The 19,979-nt window shown below is 47.5% G+C and overlaps 1 protein-coding gene across 1 annotated transcript in view; it reads right to left on the bottom strand.

Moving 5' to 3' along the window:
• The window catches only part of ntng1a (netrin g1a), an 85,621-nt gene extending 75,104 nt beyond the window's left edge, over window positions 1-10,517 (bottom strand). Inside the window, 1 exon segment of the mRNA XM_062521388.1 lies at window positions 9,775-10,517. Within this exon segment, the coding sequence (XP_062377372.1) occupies window positions 9,775-10,023 (249 nt within the window). The 5' untranslated portion in view covers window positions 10,024-10,517.
• Between the last annotated feature and the right edge of the window lie 9,462 nt (window positions 10,518-19,979).

Below are 19,979 nucleotides of genomic sequence, written 5' to 3'. Positions count from 1 at the left end.
GAATGCTTATGAGCTGTCAGCCTTTCATTCGCCGTCATGTACCGTCTCCAAGACACAGCTAGAAAAAGGAGGCTATTTTGCTTTGGACCATGAAGAAAAACAGGGACTGTCTTTAGGAATGTGTGTGTGTATGTGTGTGTGTGTGTGTGTGTGTGTGTGTGTGTGTGTGTGTGTGTGTGTGTGTGTGTGTGTGTGTGTGTGTTCTGCCAAGGGACACCCGACAGGCTACCGGTACCCAAATTACCCCGTTAGCTCCATGGCTCCACGCATAGAAAAATGTCCATTCTGCTATAAAACAATGACAAACAGAGTGTGTGGCATCAGGAGAGGTGAGGGAATTTTTGCTAATTATAAGACAACGCAGAGACAGACAGTGGCCCGCAGGCACGCTCTTGAGACGGTGGGGGGGTTGAAATGCCAGACGAGTAACTACTTTGCCTTACGGATATAGAGCTGCAGACACTGCAGTCTGCCTGCTAGCAGACTCAATTTACAGATTGGCCACTGGCCCCAGCAATAAAGACCTAACTATCTCAATATCCAGACTGCAGCTCCGCGACTTGCACCCCTGAATTTGCTCCTCTATTCTTTTTTTTCTTCTCTTATGCACTCTCTCTCTCTCTTTCTCTTTTCTTTTCTTTCTTTCTCCCTCTTCCTTGCTCTCTCCTAGCGTTTCCTAGTCGTAATCAAGAGTCTTCCTAATTAAAAGAAAGCTCTTGGGCTTTCACCCAAACTGGTCCGTAGACAGTCTCATTTGTGCAATAAATGCAGATTTATATCAAAACGGGTCTAACCAGGGCCCCTCTGTTTTGTCTCTTTAATTAAGCGCACCACATTTCCAGCTCGCCCAGCTCGTGCTGACCAGTATTTCCTCCGAGCGAGGGGGGGGGGGGGGTGTTAGATTTTTTTTTTTTCCAGGGCCATTCCGCTGAAGCGCATTCCCCACCATTTGTTGAGGCTGCACTTTTTCTTTTTTCTTTTTTTTTTATGGGGACCCCGAACTACACGTGTTAAAGAAGCAGAGCGCATTTTCCCACATGCGTGTCGTCGCCATTCTGAAGCATTAGGGTGATGTTATTTTCCATTTACGGCAAAAAAAGGGGGGGGGGTCGAGGGAGGGGACCGCGACAATATCCCCACCATCCGAAAAAGACATTGTGTTCTGCGGAGTCATTTCCATCTAAGCCTGGGCCTGTGCGCAATCTCATCTTCAATTCACACCAAATAGATCCTGGGCTGAAAGAAGGCGGCCTCCGATGGAGAAAAACACATTAGCGATTCATCAAAGGAGCAAACGCCATTATGCAGCGAATGTCCAGGGAATGATTTAGCATTTGATTTCCAGTTCTGATAGCGGCAGTATTGATTTAAAAATTCCTCCCCAGTACTCGGTGCAGGGCAGACACAACAGATCATTGCATTTTTGAGCTGTCAGTCTCCGAGACCTTGGGGCCTCATCCATAGGGCTGATGGAGGCGAGAAGACAGGCCCCCCTCAACGGCTCCCAGAGCCCAAACTCACTCGACTCGACCCAACCCGACATACTCTAGTCCACTCCACTCTACTGTGGGCCAACAAAGAGCTTTCCTCAGCCATTTTTCGCTTCTCTCGCCCCGAAAAAGTATAAGTGGCTCTCTCAAAGCCTTCCTCTTCTTCTGTCCCTCTCTGTTCTCCTTGAAAATGAATAGGCCCATTAATCCCTCTCTCTCTCTCTCTCTCTCAGCCATCCCTTCAGACAGACAGACAGAGAAAGAAAGAAAGAGAGAGAGAGAGAGAGAGAGAGAGAGAGAGCAAGTATCTTCATTTGTTCATCCACCCTCCCGTCTTCACTTTCCCTTTTTTCGTCAGCCTTTACTTCCTTTGAATTTGCCAGTCAGGCAAGTTTGCATTTTGCACTCCATTGCCCATTTAAAGCGATCAATTTGTTTATCAATAAGATCCTTCCTTCACTCGGGCAAAATGACCCGCTGTTTTTCTCTGTCTCCATTTACTAAATGAGCTTGTTTTGACATCCACAGACCCTATACACCCTCATTAATCTCCCCCTCCCCCCAACACACACACACACACACACACACACTTTTCCCCCTACACGTACACACTCTTTCCTGCAATGGCTAGTTAATGTGGCTGAGATCGAAACGAGTTGTGTCTCTGAAGCTGAATGAGAGAGCAAGGCCTCGCCATCCCCTGCTCCCGTCACTGCCATCTCAGGGAACGGTTTCCCGTGACCCCCGGCTCATTGATCTAAATGAGGGATGTGATCAGCCACGTCTCCCTTCTCAATGCACATATTAATGTCCCTGTCTCTCCCTCTCCCTCTCTCCCTCTCTCTCTCCCTCTCCCTCTCTCTCTCTCTCTCTCTCTCTCTCTCTCTGTAAACATTAGTAGTCTCAGGGAAAATAAATCAAGCTGACGAGTCAGCTTGTCATCAACATGCTGGATGCGGTTTTGCTGTTTGGGCCCTGACATCAGATTCATCTCCATTTTTGCATGGGAGAGCGACAGGCAGATTGTGAAAGTCACCACATCCATCCGGCATGGGAGCTGTGTGGCAGCAACAAGGCTGTTACAACAGAGGGAGAGAGAGAGAGAGTGAGAGAGAGAGAGAGAGAGAGAGAGAGACAGGGAAAAGCAAGGGAGAATGCAAGTGGGAGTGAGAGAAAAGGGAAGAAAGAGAAAGAGAGAGCGAGACGGAAGGAGGGAGAGAGAAAGAGGGTGAGAGAGAAAGAGAAAGAGAGAGAGAAAGAGAGAGACAGGGAAAAGCAAGGGAGAATGCAAGTGGGAGTGAGAGAAAAGGGAAGAAAGAGAAAGAGAGAGCGAGACGGAAGGAGGGAGAGAGAGAGAGAGAGAGAGTGAAAGGAAGAGAGAAGGGTAGGCCGCCCAGAGGCTGCAGTAGCAGCGGCAATTAAAAGTCAATGGATCCCCTCGCTCCTGCCGCGGATGGGCTACTACTGTATCACGGCTATTCTTAGAAGCCGTCCACAGAGGAGGGCTTCAGCCGATAATTTTCCATGCGTGATGAACTGTGAAACACAACAAAAGCCCCATTACCAGGGCGGGGGATTTGGACGCGCTCGGCATTAGCCCAGGAAAAGAGGGAGAGAAAAGAAAACCCCTCGTCAAATGGAATACATTAAAACACATTTCGCTTTTTTTTCCCCCCCTCGCCTGTGTCACCGAAATGAAACTAGGGAGTCAAATGGCTCTTCATACAGACATTATTCATGGGGGCATGGCCACTCCGATGGGAGACTTTAGCATAGTGATTACCTTAGAGAAAATGTGATTTTTTTTTTTTTTTTTTTAATGGCTTACAGAGAGCCTTGACAGTAACTCTGAAGCGTTTAATTGTATTCTCATCCAAAAGGGAGGCAGGATTGTTTTTGATCTCCTGGGCATTCAGTCTTGATTAATATTTAGTGTAGTAGATACTTGGGAACTGCTTTTGTTTCTGTGATATGAGCTGATCGGACGTCAAGTTACACGGAAAGCTTTCCGTGGTTTTAAAGTTGTGGGAGTCTTGGTTTGCTCTCTGTAATGCGTAGGAGAATTTTTCAGCAAAATCAAAAACACCTCCCATCCGCTGTCTCAGTCAGACAGCTACGCATTTCTACCAGGAGAGATAATAGGGAAATGTCCACAGTTTGATTTCCGTTGTCCTAGCTGTTTTTCCGCTTATATTTCCGGGGAGCAGGAGGGAAGATTACTGATGAAAAGTTGTCATGAAGGAAAACGAGATGCCAAAACTGAGAGAGTCCTGCCTTATCTTCCTGTGGCAGGCTGCTGAGAGCACCTAATCCATGTCCTGATGGACCTCAGATAGACAAGGGGAGCTACTGCCACTAGAAAAATGGCACTTTCTGTCAGGGCCGCGGCAGCAGCAGCCCTGATAGGTGAAACATTTGATTTGCTCGACTTCAACACATCGAAAATGGCCCAGAGTGTGTTTGGAGTCCCCCCCCCCCACCCTACACACACACACTCCAATCATTTCCCAGAGGCTTGCGTTTTCTAAGCACAAAATGATCAAAAATCACAGAGATTTTGTCAATCACGAGTATTCCATGGCTTTCGAGGCTGCAATACTAAAAAGGGCACTGCGAATATTTTCCCTTCACATTATGATTACATACATCGTGGCACAGATCACATCCATGACATGACTTGACATTCCTTGTGCACTTTGAACAAGGTATTCAAGGGCTACGCTGCTAAAGGCCTTTAGCATACCAGGATGTTAAAGTGTAGCTTATCTGCACAGCATACAAATGCTTGAAGCACGCACACTGTGCAATAGCTTTGCTCTCTGGTCCTGATGCTAGTCTGGCGTCGGGCGAGACAGAGGTGTGCTTCGGGCTGACGACACCCGTGTGGCTCAGTGTCAGCATGCGATGGCGGTTCCCTACTGCGCCGCGTTCGCCATTAATATTGTAAAGGTGGAAATATCCACTGTCACTTCGTTAATGGCTTTCTCCAACTGCCCAGCAAAAAGGCTGCTAGATAAGGAAGACTCTGAGCCTAGGGAGGCTTTAAATTAATTAATTAGCTCTCTGACTGTCGCTCTCGCGCTCAAACAAAGGTCTAAGGGCCTTACGTACCCTCTCTGCAATCCCAAGAGTGCACATCTAGAGTAACATGTTAACCAGAAATAACATCTTTGGATATTGTTTTTATTATGCTGCGCAACGCCACAGTTTAATAGATAACTTTAGTGAGTATAACTACGTGATAGATTACATGTGGCAGGCGTCGGTATTCAGTGGCTTAACTTAAGTCAATTAAGTCCTTTGTTTTGCAGCTTGTATGGAAATTGACGAACAGCGTGTCAAGGCACTGATTGTGGGTCTTTAAATGTTTAATAAGTGCTTAGCGTTTGCCAGCCAAGCCCATTATGCAAATGCCTACGGTTCAAGGGAAAGCGGTGGTTTTAACTCATTGTGCTTGATAATGACTCAAAATTGGCTAACTTTGAAGGCTCCAACAACTGATCCAAAATCACTTTAGTTTAAGCGTCACAATTGGGCCTTGATTTGTGTCACTTCTTCTGTTTTGAAAAAAAGAAGAAAGTAAACATATAAATAGATAAAAAGTGCTTAATATTCCTCTGATACTCAACAGCTCTATCGAAAAGAGAAAGAGAGAGAGAGAGAGAAAAACTAATTAGTGTTTTTTTTCCAGTTCCAATGTAGTTAAATTTGCAAATGCTATTTTACTTTCCCCTTCCATAGCAGCATTCATTAAAAGACAGTATTTGAGTGCAGATGCTTTTCTGGCTGGCTTCCCTGTGCACTTATAGGGAGGATGGCGGTGCGAGTAAAGCATTTGATTAAAGCGGGAATGTCACCATTTGTCTGAGACAACACCGCACCGGCAGCCTCCCTCCCTCCACAGACTCGCGACGGGGCGCATTTGAATATGAAACAAGCCGTATTGTTGCTGACAGCACACTCATTTCTGTGTGAAATGTCAGCTAGGAGCCACTTGAGGAATGGCGGCGCTCGGAAGGGGGAGGTATGATGAGCCAAAACGCCTTCCATCATCCCCGCGAGCTCCGTCAATATCGCCGAGAAGTGCGCGGAAGAAAGGTCAGCATTATATATCAAAACACAAATAAAGCAACGTCGCTTTTATTGGACGGAGGGAGAGCGGAGCTTGACGGATGCGGGGACGGGATCGTTTCCGTACGCCTGCCATTTGTCGTGCGTAAAGGGGGGAAAAAACGACAGTGTATTGTTCTGGGCCATGTTTGTTTGTTTGAGTGTGTGTGTGTTTGTGTATGTGTATGTTTGTGTGTGTGTGTTTGTTTATTTGTCGGCTCGGTTCCTCTCAGTCGCTAACACTCCTTCCCATTGTTCTTGAGATTAGATTGTTCTCTGCCTGCCTCAGTCTCCCTTTACTGGCCAAATCACATTACACAGAACTCAGGAGGCACGGCTCGTCTACCCACTGTAAGATGAAGCCGTAATTAAGGACATGTTGCATTAGCGAAGCGCTCCGGCCTCACTGGAATATCTTTAATGGCCGCCTCATAACAGTAGACAAGTGCTGGCGCTCCCAAACGTTTCTTTTTCTTTTTTTTTTTTTAATAATCTTCTCATTTCCTAATTTAGATTTGATTGGTTATGAAATCCAGGGCGGTGGTGGTGGTGGTGGTGGTGGTGGTGTTGGAGCGAGGGGGATGGGGAGTGAGTTGTGTCCGTTCCTCAGCACTTCCTGGTGCGGAGTGAGGTCCCATTTAGGACACCCAGTAAAAAAACATTATTGGCTGGTCATGAATGATTCATGAGATAATAGCCCCTTGGCCTCTCAATTGACATACATTTTCACACATTCTAAAATCATAGTTTGCAAAATGATTGAAAATTATTCATTTGAATAAATAAGATGACAAAAATCAACTAAATCTATTTAGAATGTTTAGCTCTGGTTCATGATTCCTACTTTAGCCTAATACTAATATGAATTCTGAAAAATTGGAATTGCAGTTACAGATAGCAACTAGCTACATGTACCAACTACTGTACAAACACAGCTCTTATCTTGCACGGACCTGAAATATCTATGTCAGATCTGTTCTATTGTTTGCCGGTGCTATCTGTTGTGTCTATCTCTGAGGGAAGAGGCTTCTTTTTTTCCGGCAAATAACAGGTGATTTCAAACTCTTTCATTACCAGGACCTGAGCATCAACACAACCCAGAGGCAAATCCCCAGATCCGCCCTCCGAGTCGCTCCCTCGCCCTGCAATCACTCTGTCATCACAGTCATCAAACACGGCTCAATGACTAATACAGCGAAAACCAATATCTGGCTAAGCCGCGCACCCATACGCGCAGCAGAGGTCAAGTTATTGCTGAACTAAAGGTCGTCCTTTCCCAGAGAAGAAAGGCATGCCTGATTCCCCACACGGGTCACGAGCACCCCACCCGCCGTGGCCGCAGCGGGTGCCCAGGATGAGCCTCCGGAGGTGGGATCACGCTCTCGTGAGCTGTCCCTCCCTCCCTCCCCACCCCACCCCAGCCCAGCCCAGCCCCCCATTGCCCACTACTACCCTCCTCTTTTGACTGCCTGGAGCAGGCGCTCTGTCTGACTGCAGGCAGCGATGACTGATACAGTCCTAATCACAGGAAGCAGCCCCACTAGCCCAGAGAGAGAGAGAGAGCAAGAGCGAGAGACAGGGAGAGAGAAAGAAAGAGAGAGAGAGAGAGAGAGAGAGAGAGAGAGAGAGAGAGAGAGAGAGAGAGAGAGAGAGAGAGAGAGAGGAGGCCTCCAGCCTGAGGCTGGATATGAGCAGAAATCAATTTAAGCGGATTGAATTCTCTGATAATGCATACTAATGACAAGTGCCTGAGTGGAAGAAGGAGGAAGGGATGAGGTGTAGGAGGAAAGAAAAGAAAGATCACAGTCATAAATAATAATAAAAAAAAACTGTTATTGAAGTAATCAGTAGATTGCCATAATGTTAGCTGACAATTCAGCGCTAAGTGTTGAAAAACAATGGATGGGAATAGAAACCAAGCAGCGGTGAAAATGGCCATCAGGAGAACTATTGGCTAGAATTTTGGCAATATGATTTGTATGGCAGTAGCAGCAATATCCTTCATTCAGGATTTGCACTCATGCTAAGCAAACTGAAACTAGCAGGTCAAACGTGCTGAGCACTACTACTTCTAAGCAACAGGCTAAGATAAAAAGAAAGGTAGACGGCAGGAAACTGAATGTTTACGGCTAACAACCACATACTACACCGCACACAGAAGTGTTCGGCTGTTCAAAGACGTCTCAAATAAAGATTAACTCCGTTTCAATCGGCTCCCTCGGAGGGTGCAAATAGAGAAGCGTTACAGGGCCAAGTGGCTACGAAATTAGCCGCTGATGAGGAAGAAATCAAGAGTGACGTCCACACACTCAGACACTCAGCCACAATCACTCATCCACACACACCATGGCGACGACAAGACATGAGAAGAGGGGACAAGAGAGAGTCTTGTCAGGGAAGTTCTGTGGAGTTGATTAGTAGGAGAAGGGGGGGGGGGGGGGTGCAAGGCCACTTCCTGGTTACAAGGATTGTCACACTGACCCTCAGAAACAGGTCCAGTCCAGAGCTACTCGGCCTATCCTTGGGAATCTGTCAGAGATGGAGCGTCAGCGTTTTTCAAAAGTGCATCTGAGATGCACCCTTGAATAATGTATCCTATGAATAAAACACATTAGCTACAAAACATATTGAATAATTCACTTTTCAAAGCCCCTTGCACACGAGATATTAGGTCTCCTGTCACTCTTTTTTTTTTTGCCTTTCTCACGAGTAGACCCTCCCCTCCCCACTCCTCTCCTACCTTCATCTCAGTCTCTCTGTCTCTCTTCTCGTCATGGATGGCGACTGTCTATTTTTGTTCCACGGGCATCATAAGCAGCTACATTTTTGGAACCTCCTCTATTTATCTAAAAGCTCTTGAAATTTTTAGGAGCACATTTGTTCTGATAGAATGTTTGATGGGCACCCGTACAGACAGACAGACAGACACACACACACACACACACACACACACACACACACACACACACACACACACACACACACACACACACACTAACACACATTGATACACACTCCTACATACACTCACACCCACACACACACACACACACACACACACACACACACACACACACACACACACACACACACCTCCAGAGTGTTTTCATCTTCCGTTGGCCCTGCACCACTAAATGGTGGCAGCCAGCTGTGAGATTCAAAGTATAGAGGCACAAATGATGGGGGGGAGACACTTTCCTAATTAAACACTTTGCCCCCACAAAGGCCCCACTAAAGACCCGCAGCTTGACTCCTAAAAGCAAATACACTTATCACTCTCATGCAGTCCCCACCACTGATTCACTGCCAGAAATTCCCCACTGTGGCTTCCAAAAAAGTACAAAAAAAGCACACATAGCACAGGACAGCAACATCACTGCTAATGCTATTAACAAGACTAATAGTTCTGTAGGAATATGCCAGTAATGTAGCAGTAATGCTAATACCAAGCTAATAAAAAAACAACTGCTAACGATAACACCTACTATTAAAACTAACACTACTCCTAATAAGACATTTTCCAGCTCCTTGTTCATAAGTATGTGGCTGTTAGGAGGTTGTGCGAGGAGCAACTGTGAGCATCACAGAATAACACCTGCACTGTCACTTTAGTCACGTCTCGGAGCCCGTCAGCATGCTAAACTCCGAGCAAGTTTGGCTTTAAGGAGCACTGGGAATACACTCGGCTTATTTACGGCGGCATCCATGCCAGCAGTGTGTGATCTACACAGATTTCCTCTCTTGGGTGGAGATTAAATGAGTGCCATATGCTCAACGCTGAAGGTGTGAGACCGAGCCAGTGCATCGGGGACTGTGAACGTGTAAACAAGAAAATGGCTGGAGCACCTGGTGGAGAACACACTTGAATGTTTGTTTATCTGTGCGCACTGCATCTTTGCTCTGTATACAGTCGGTGTATATATTATGTGACTGTGTGTGTGTGTGTGTGTGTGTTAGTGTGTGTGTGTGTGTGTGTGTGTGTGTGTGTGTGTGTGTGTGTGTGTGTCACAGTGAGTGTAGGGAGAGGTGCTTGTGTGTGTACAAGTGGTGTGTGTACTAAAATGTCATAACAACTTGAAAATGAAGTAATTGAATAGAGAGAAGATTGAGAGACCAAAAAATGTGACATGTCAATGTGACATCTCGCTGTGAGAGGCAGGTGGCGCGTACGTACCAGGGCACAGTAAGTCTCGGGCGGGTCTCCGCAGGTGATGTTGGGCGGGTCCAGGGTCACCTTCAGGAATTTGGTCATGTCGGCCGCCTCGGGCTGGCAGGCCATGTAATCCCAGGTGAGGCCCTCGTCCGTGTACACCTGCGACTTGCACATGTCGTAGTGTCCCCAGGTGGCCTGGTAGTGTTGCATGGCGTGGCACAGGCTACCCCACACCGCCTGCAGTGTCAACAGCAACGCAGGGAAACGCATGGCTGCTTCCTTTTTGTCGTGTAGGGTGGACAAGCAACCACCGAGATCCTGCAGACGTTCTGGGGCTGGGTCCTTTGCTTTTTGCCTTTTTTCCTTTTCTTTTCTTTTTCTGCACCCTTTCTTTTTTTTCCAACCCTCCCTTTGCTTCACCCTTTCTTTTTTGTTAAATGCGGTATCCCTTCCTTGTCTCTATTCCCCTCGGCGCGGAGGAAAGAGATTTGGGCCCGGGCTTACAAAATAATCCAACCTTCACTGTGGCAGAGGTGCAGTGGCTGCATGCCAACCTGCTGTTCCAGGCATTCGGGGAGAGAAGCGGGGAGAACAAAGATGAGGGGCGGGGGGTGGACGGTAGTGGTGTTCCTAGTAGGACAGGGAAGCACTGCTTTTTTTTTTTCGGATGGATGGATCTCCGGTCCGTCAAAGTCCCCTGCTGGATAAGGTGTCCCTCTTGGCAGACGGTCGGCGTTGGAGGGGAGAGGGGAGGGCAGGTCAAGGAGAGGGGGTCCTCGGCTGGTTCGGCTGATAAACGGGGACCCAGGACGCAGGAGGGAGGAGAGGGAACGCGCCGTGAGTGGGGGCGGACAGAATGGGGTTTTCGGGGGGGGAGGAGGAGGGCCGCTGGAGAGTCGAGCCTCTTCGGTGTGGTGGAGCGGAGCGGCGCTGCGCGGCGACCTCGCTATCTCTCTCTTTCTCTCTGTTCCTCTCTGTGAGTCTCTCCGTCTGTGTGCGATGACTGACAGGCCTTCTCAACTCTGTCTCCTGTCAATCATCGTGGCGCTGCCGCAGGTTTCTTTCGCGCGTTCCGTCGCGTCCTTTCCGCCGTGGTCCGGCCGGGAACCCATACGCTGCGAGGGAAAGAACAAACAAACAGAGAGAGAGAGAGAGGGAGAGAGAGAGAGAGAGAGAGAGAGAGAGAGAGAGAGAGAGAGAGAGAGAGAGAAAGAGAGAGAGAGAGAGAGGGGGAGAGAGGATGAGTGTCAGGCAGTGCAGAGAGGGGATCGAGTTTGACATCAGGCTGAGAATTAGCCGACGCTAGGCAATAACGAACGGGAGAACCTGAAGGCGGAGGCAATGCCAGGTAGGGGTGTCCAGGGGCTAGAGGAAAGCCAGGGGTGTGTGTGAGTGTTTGAGTGCATATATGTGTACGTGTGTGCATATGTCTGTGTGTGTGTGTGTATGTGTGTGTTTACGTGTGCGTTTTTGTGTGTGTGTGTGTGTGTGTGTGCATGTGTTTTTGTGTGTTTTTGTGTGTGTGTGTGTGTGTGAGTGTGTGTGTGTGTGTGTGTGTGTGTGTGTGTGTGTGTGTGTGTGTGTGTGTGTGTGTGTGTGTGTGTGTGTGTGTGTGTGTGTGTGTGTGTGTGTGTGTGTAAGCACAGCAATGGGAGGAAGGTGGGGGGGGGGGGAGATCGCATAACCCAAAGGCCATCGGAGAGAACGTGATCCGGCCTCTTCACACCCCGCCGTCACACCTCTGCCCTTCATGGCCCGTCAGTCTGTCCGATGCCATCCGAGTCAAGTCCAAACAACACCCCTCCGCCGGCCGGGTCCCTACGGCCTCACCGAGACCTCGGCTCCCCTACAAACCCCCCCCCCCACTACCATCAGACCCAGGGACTGAGTGAGATGCTTACAGCGCCGAGTCAAAGCTATGGCACCGCACTGAGAACTGCAGGAAAGCAGAGATTTTATTTATTTATTTATTTATTATATATCTCATATTTTTTTTCTCTCTCTACACTAGACTATTTTAATGAGATTTTAAAGAAGGCCAACTTCAGAGGTTAGTCTCACAAAGGTTACTATAGTAACGAAATCGGGAGACCCTTTATGTGCGAAAGTACTGCAGAAGTGTAAAGGCTGACCTCTGTGGTTGAGAATGTTCATGTTCAGACTCACACACACACTCACTCACTCTATCTATCACTCTCGCACTCACACACACACACACACACACACACACACACACACACACACAATAATATGAAATGATCTTGGCTGACCCTTGACTGAAAGGTACGGCACTGACTATGCCTCATTACCGACCGTGTATCCGAGCTCTGCTCAATAACAGCATATGCATGCTGGATACCTGGCTCAATTCATCAGATTCGGAAACAACGCATAATATAGGAAACCAGCCAAAGGCTACAATAGGTATGGTTGCACTGGGTCCAGAGCAGTTGTTTCTTTTCCATCCAAAAAAACTCCATTCAGGATACAATGCCAGAAAGAAAGCTCCCGTGAATGAATATCTGTCAATTACAACATAACATTGATAAAAAAGATAGCATTTGCAGTGAGATAGTCCTACTATCTTCAGGCTAAATGAAGAATAGGCGATAAAGAATACATATAAATGAAACCTAGACAGCTAAAGCCCCCTTTTTTAATCACAGTCAATGGATATAGTCAAAGAATTGTCAATTGATGTTAGAGAACGGTTGGCGAGCGTTTCTAGGCTAAATGTTTTATATTTGATTTGAGATGTTTTATAGTTTATTTATTGCTCTACCTCCACAGCCCCCTGCGTCATCTTTCAACTGTGTGGTGGTACGAGGGGCCGATAGAGAACGGCACAATGGCACATAGACTTTTAAGAGCACACGTCAAGAGTCCAAGGCATCCAGAAATAGACCACGCTCTCCCAGACATTCAGACAGCCTGCATGCATCAAATATACTTCTGAGAGAGAGAGAGAGAGAGGGTGAGGGAGTAAAAGTATGTGTGTATGTGAATGTGCGTGAGAGAGAGAGAGAGAGAGAGAGAGAGAAAGAAAGAGTGAGAGGGGGGGTGAGGAAGTAATAGTGTGTGCATGTGTGTGTGTGTGTGTGTATGTGTGTGTGTGTGCGCGCGCATGTGTGAAAGAGAGAGAGAGAGAGAGAGAGAGAAGTGAAGGAGTAATAGTGTGAGAGATAGACAGCAGGGGAGCCAGGCACAATGGGAGCAGCCTGCTGCTTCCTCAAAGAAATCCACTTTGCCAAACATCTACACAAGATCACCATTGCCATTACAATGTGACAGCCAGTGTGCTTTCAAGTGCACTTGCTTTTTCGTCTGGTTTCCTCAGCCTGGGAGAAGCTTGCTATTTTCAATAATAAATAGAAGGGGGATAATCATAAAAGTGATATTTTGAAAGTGAAAGTATTTATATGTGGTAGACTATTTTATGTTTTTTGTATGTGTGACATCAGGGGAAACGGCTAAATTGTTTGGCAAACCATTGGTACCATTATATTTACAGTTAGCATTAGGAGCTTTGCATACTCTGCGTTTTCAGGAGTAACGAGACAGCAACTGCAAAGATGGGTCCTGAAAGCTCTCTCCCGGTCACACACCCCCCCTCCCCACAACTTTCTCTCTTTTTCTAAATCCCTCCCTCCTTCTCTCTCTGCCTCTGTCTCTCTCTCCCTCTCTCTCTCTAGTCTGGAGTCCAGCAGGCCGGAGAGATAATTGACGACGACTGGGCCCGACAATCTCGCGGATGGAGCTGTGTTGCGTTTTTAGTGGCGGTTAATCAGTCGGCCCAGTCGATGTGACTGCTGACCCGGCATCGCCCACAACTCCTGGGTGATCAATTAGAAACCTAAAGGCTCTGCGCTGCCTCCACCTGGGGACCAAGGGGGGGAAAGCCTGTGTGCATCCCCAGCCGTCTCTTCACGGCTCTCCTCCCATAAACACAGTCAGCCAGGACATTGAGGTGCCATTCCAAACAGCAACTGAAGAGACCTTTCCACAGACCACCACCTAATTCTATAAATATTATGCGGTTGGGTTCACATCTGTGAACATCTGTGCATGACGACTGACTAAAGGTAAAGAGAATAGCAAACAAGTATTGTGAGAAACTCTTTTAGAGACCCTAAAATGAGCCTACATTAGAGAGAAGCAGAGTGATATCAGCCAAGCTTAAAAAGTCTTTACTTCACTAACGGTGAGCTTTCTTTGGGTAAAGCAGCCAAGCCTTTTTTTATACTGTTAATAAAAGGACTTCCTTACAAACCACTACGTCGTTGGGAACTCTGTTGGGACTTAATGAATGTGAGAAAATGTGAAGATATTGTACAGCACGAGGAGCGAGGTAAGCTTACTTTCCGATTCAGCCTTTTTAAATATGCCAATTCCAAATGAGTTATAAAGTTTTACCAACCATAACAATTTTTTCTCTTTTTTCAATCTCTCTTCTTTTTTTTTTTTTACTCCTGGGGTTCATACATTCAGGAAAAGGGCTCTCATGAATACACCTTGAGTATGAAAAGGTCAATCTTTTTATCCAAAGGTATAGCTCTGTCCCATTAAAACCCATCACATCAATCAAAGAGACTCCCATCCAAAGTTATTGATGGAGATCTGGATTGGATCTTCCTCTCATGAAGAAGAAGAACGGGAGGAGGGACTGTGAAGAAGGAGGGAGAGAAGGAGGGGGGAAAGGGCAGGCAGGGGAAGTGAGGGATGAGGAGGTGAAGAAGAACGAGTGAGCGGAATACAACCACGGACAAAGACGAAGAGCGAGGGAATACCTGCTCCAGAGAGGGCAAGATGGCCAGCGCCGGCTCACCTCGCCTTGGCAAAAATGAAACCAATTAGGTGGACAGCGGCAGAGCGCTTAGCCGTGGTTTCTCGGGCATGATTAATGGTCGTCATATTAATGCGTTAAACAGGAGAGAGCTGAAGGTGGACGAGGCCTGGACTCGTCAGTGGACAGGGCCCTGGCTAAAGACTGGAGTGGAGCGTGAATGGTGTTCTATAATGAGCCAACTACAGAGATACAAGACCCAGATAAGGGTCAGTCACAGCAGAGAGAGGAGATCACATAGAGCTTGTTTTTACCCCCCCTGCCCCCCCCCTCCCCGATCCCCACTCTCACAAGTCATCTACACCCGGCCCTCCCCACCCAACACCACCTCTCACTCGTCACATCCCCCTTACGACACGTTGTCTGTGTCAGCAGACAGCGCACGGGCAGAGGAGTGGGGTGCATCCTAATGCAGACATGTTAATCAGGAGTGTGTGTGTGTGTGTGTGTGTGTGTGTGTGTGGGAGGAGGAGGGGGGGGGCAGCAGGTCACTCTCTGTTCCATCGATCCGCGCAAGCATGAGGCATCTTAAACGGGGCATTTGGGGAGGGAAGCGATGATATCTATATTTATGATGGCGCGGGGCACGTCGATACGCGACTTAAATGTCTGACATCGGGAGGAGAAGGGGCAAATGCGGGTGATAATGCCTGATTGATTTTTCTCCCCCCCTCCCCACCGCACGTGCTGTACACAATATCGCCGAAAAGACAAGAAAACTCGCCGTGATTTATCTCAAGTGTCTAACCAACAAAGCGAATAGAGTATCAATAGCGTGCATCTCTACATGGCTGAGACACAAGTACAGCAGGTGAGGAGTCCACACACACACACACTCTCTCTCTCTCTCTCTCTCTCTCTCTCTCTCTCTTTTTGCTGTTCCTTTCCTCCTCTATCTCTCTCTCTCTTTTTGCTGTTCCTTTCCTCGTCCATCTCTCTCTCTCTCTATTTGCTGTTCCTTTCCTCGTCCATCTCTCTCTCTCTTTTTGCTGTTCCTTTCCTCGTCCATCTCTCTCTCTCTCTTTTTGCTGTTCCTTTCCTCGTCCATCTCTCCATCCTCTCCACTGGTCACTGCATATTATATATTTGTTTTGTTCTCTTAGCGGTTCAGCAGTGAGGCGTGGCCTGGTCTCACTCTCCTCTCACCCTCCATAAATGTTTCATGTGTTCTATATGACTTGGACGGAAACGAGACAGTGCAAGGTCCCACGCCCCCCAAGCCCCCCCCCCCCCCCCCCCCACCTTCCACCCAGGCCCTGAAACACCCTCTCCTGTCCAGTCACATTTGCCTCCCGCGCCTGCCCGACCATGCCTGAGTGCAGGGGAGCCGGGAGCGGCGACAGTGGCGCCATGGCGACCGTGTCCAGAGATGAGGGTAAAAAAAAAAAAAAAACAACAACAAAAAAAAAAACCCAAGCGGTGTGAGTGACTGCCCAGGACTCAGGACTCCGTGTGCAGCTGTGTCCTGCTGCTCACCGACCTCCCGCTCTCCACCCTGACGTCCGCTCACCCTCTCCTCTGGCTCTCATTTCCGCTCGCCTCACCTCTCTCTCCCTCCCTCTCTCTCTCTCTCCCTCCATCTCCCTCCATCTCCCCCTCTCTCTCTCTCTCCCTCTCTCCCCCTCTCTCTCTCTTTTTTGTAAAAAACACTCTGTCCTCTTTCTCTGCCCTTCTTTTAGTTTTTATCACCACTGTTTGAAACTCTCTCTCTCCCTTCATCCCTCCCTCCCTCTCTCCCCACCCCCCTCTCTCTCGTTCCCCTCTATTTCTACATCTCTCAGCATCTCTCACAGTACCATCAGCTGGATGCAAGGCCTGTGCGATGTTTCATGAACTACAAGTGCATACTGCATACCAAAAATAGGAGCGCGCTTAACGGCAGCGGGGCGGTGAGGTCACCGTCTGAGCGCTGGCCCAGTCTCGGGGTAAAACAAACCGGGAGCTCCTGACTGAGGACCGGAGGCGGTTACCTAGCGCAACCTCCTAATCGCTCCATCAAGCCACCTGCCACACTGACAGAGCTCACCGACACGACGAACACGCACCATGACAACAGAGCGCACATCTCCGCAGCCGTCAAAACATCATCCGCGGGAAATCAGTGAGTGTTCCTGTGTCATGCTGCACCTGGAGATGGTATCTAACCTACCGGGCCACCATACCACCACCATCACCACCACCACCACCACCAGCCTCCTCCATCCTCTTATGACAGAGTCACCAAATCACATATGCAGCTTTGTGATCTTTTTATGATCTTGACATGCAGCAAATGGATGTCGTGGCGACAACTGGGGAGGTGTTCAGCAGTTCAGGAGGCCTGACAGCAGCTGGGAGAAATCAAAGCACGGGTTTATCACTCCCACCTCCTCCTAAACACAAACACAGACACACACACACACACACACACACACACACACACTGTCAGAGGTAGACAGGTCCCAAGCCTGGGAAGAAAAGAAACTCCCTCAGCACAGCTGTGACTGCACCACACTTGACTTGGCCCTCAGTAGCTCTCTCTCTCTCTCTCTCTCTCTCTCTCTCTCTCTCTCTCTCTCACTCACATTCTTGCTCTTATTTCCTCCTGCTCACAGCCTCTCTCTCTCTCTCTCTCTCTCTCTCTCTCTCTCTCTCTCTCTCCCTCTGCTCTTCCATAGGCAGGGAAACTGCCACATGCTGTTTATGTGTGATGAAACGGGCCTCTTGGCAGGGCGACTCTTGATTCTCGTGGTGCCATTTGTGTCAGGGTACTTAGCTCCAGGGCTGCTTTCTCTGGCTCTGACAAGAGCAGGAAAAAACAGAGCTTCTATAGGTTCTCAGTGCCACCACAACTCCCAGCCTCTCTCTCTCTCTCTCTCTCTCTCTCTCTCTCTCTCTCTCTCTCTCTCTCTCCTCTCTCTCTCTCTCTCTCTCTCTCTCTCTCTCTCTCTCTCTCTCTCTCTCTCTCTCTCTCTCTCTCTCTCTCCCTCCCTCCCTCCCTCTCCCTCCCTCTCCCTCTACTACCTTTGCCACCAAGCCTACACTTCATTGCGACATAGGAGCATATCATGCATTATTAAAAACACTTTTCCTAAAAGGCTCCCATAGCAGTCAGCTTTCTGAACGATGTGCCGATCTGCTGAAAATACTCCACTGGAGCTCAAATCCGAGCCACAACTGCCCCCCCCCCAGTCGGGAATACATTGACTACACAGAGGAGTTAGCCGCCAAATGCAATGATTAGTGGGCACAGCGCTATGCCTGGGCCATCACAACACAATTCGGGACACAGTCAACACAGCAGAATAGCACAGCTTTGCTCTCCTCACCGGTTCAGCACAACCCAAGTCGGTAACAAGATGGGAGGATAGTCGTGCGCTACAGGGTTAGGAAACTAAATATGCCCCCACTCTCTTGAGCCCGAGCGGAATTACTCCCGAGAACGCCGCCTTGGCTGTAGGCAAGACCTTAGGCACCAACAATTGCAGCCCCATTACAGTAAATCTCATTATAATGATACCTAATACAATTGACTGAAGAGATTACACGCCATGCTGAGTCCACCCCTTGGACCAGCGACGACAGTGGTCATCAATCCTGGGGTCAAAATGATTGCATTTGCCATGGCAGTGAATTGCATTTTGCTCAAAAGAAAATATGATTTTTCCCTTGAACACATATAATCAAAACTCTGCTTTAGGCCTACTATAATTACTAATAACCATTATCATTATTATTGTTCTAGTAGCCTACTATAACTACTACTCCTACTTCTACTGATAGTACTAAAAACAATAATAGTAGCAATAATATTAGTAGCCATAATAATAATAATAATAAAGTGGCATCACAGTTACATGGTTTGACCTAGTCTTGGTATTATTATTCTCGTAGTCGTTGTATTTGTTTATTCGTGATGCAAGGCTAAACTTTGAATTTATATCACTTTATGTAGTTTTAAAAGGATAGCAAATAGATCTGCACAGTAGCATTTATGTCAGAGACTGCAATTGCCAAATCTAATTGTATGTGAACTATCAGATCTAGCACTGTAATTTTCAGCAGACTTGGTCATTTCAATAGTATTTACTGGGACGGCAAATTCTTCTGCCTAGCCTACATAGTCCACTACTGTTCCGCTGCTTCAATTCGTCTCAACTCACAGCCGCATTCCAAAACGGTAGTAAATGTTCTCATTGTAGTTATTTAATTCTGCATGAACAGCCCCGTGGTCACTCCACAGAGGCCATGTCGTCCTATCCACAAGAGGGCGCCTTCATTGCTAATGCCTTACAATTACATACAGCGTAAACCCGGAGACACGCGATTTCTCACTGAAAAACGTGCCAAGGTGTTTAAACAATCATGGATGTAGATAACCAAGACTATATTTCTTTGTTTCACAACATCAAAGGCTGTTGTACTGGGCAAAAACGGTAATTTCATGCACACTGAAGGATACATTTGTCCGGTGTTATTCACTTCAGGGAATATGGCTATATTTGAACGAAAAGAGATGCTATTTGAAAAGTTACACCATAAAAAAATAGCACGACACTGCCATGATTATCTACTTATGCATGCTAAAATTTCGCACTAATAGGTGCGGCAGGCAAAAGCGATTAACCTTTACATTTTTAAATCACTATCAAGGCTGCATGTACATTACGACAACAATAATGGACAAACAGGGTGTGAGTTAGGCTACTTACATTTTTAAATATTCCTTTCGATTCGCAGGACTAAGGGTCCCGTCTTTTTAAGTGTTCAACAAGTTCGCGAGTGACCACAGGATCCTCTTTAAGATGCGCGTGTTAATCTTAATGTGATGAGTTCGGAGAAAAAGGGGATCCCTAAAGTTGATGACCCACGAGTTAAACGAGCTGACTAAATGCAGCGGTTTAAGAGATGTCCAGCCCGCCTGTCAATCTCGACTGAATTGCTGTGCCACATTTCTTTCCCCCCAGGTAGACAGGATCAGATTGGAGATTTTCTCCACCTTATAAGAATTGACTGATCAGAGTCCGCGACGCTTGGTTTGCAAGAAAAGAAACGTGAGTATGTTTTCCTTCATGTCCCATGAGATGCAGGTCATAATTCCGCCACTCGTCTCTCCATTATCAGAGCAGGTGTCGAAAGCGTAATATCCCCTTCAAACACTGTAGCCAATATCTTCTTCTGGCCTTTTAGTCAGTGTGCCGTGGCAAATTTTCTTTTTCTTGTTCTTTCTAGATTAGTTTGACCGTTTTGTATTCAACCAGTTTACCTTCTCCCACTGTCACTCTCAATATCCAACTTGAGGGCATGGATTCCTACACCTGGACAAGATGATAACCACAGCAAAGACAGCAGCCGAAAACAAAGTTATCATACGATAATACTCTATCTTTCTATTAACTCGCCC

Source organism: Sardina pilchardus, chromosome 19 (genome assembly GCF_963854185.1).
Source record: "Sardina pilchardus chromosome 19, fSarPil1.1, whole genome shotgun sequence".
NCBI classification, from domain to species: domain Eukaryota; kingdom Metazoa; phylum Chordata; class Actinopteri; order Clupeiformes; family Clupeidae; genus Sardina; species Sardina pilchardus.
Note: the sequence above shows the minus strand (reverse complement) of the source record. Positions and strands in the feature narration are given on the sequence as shown.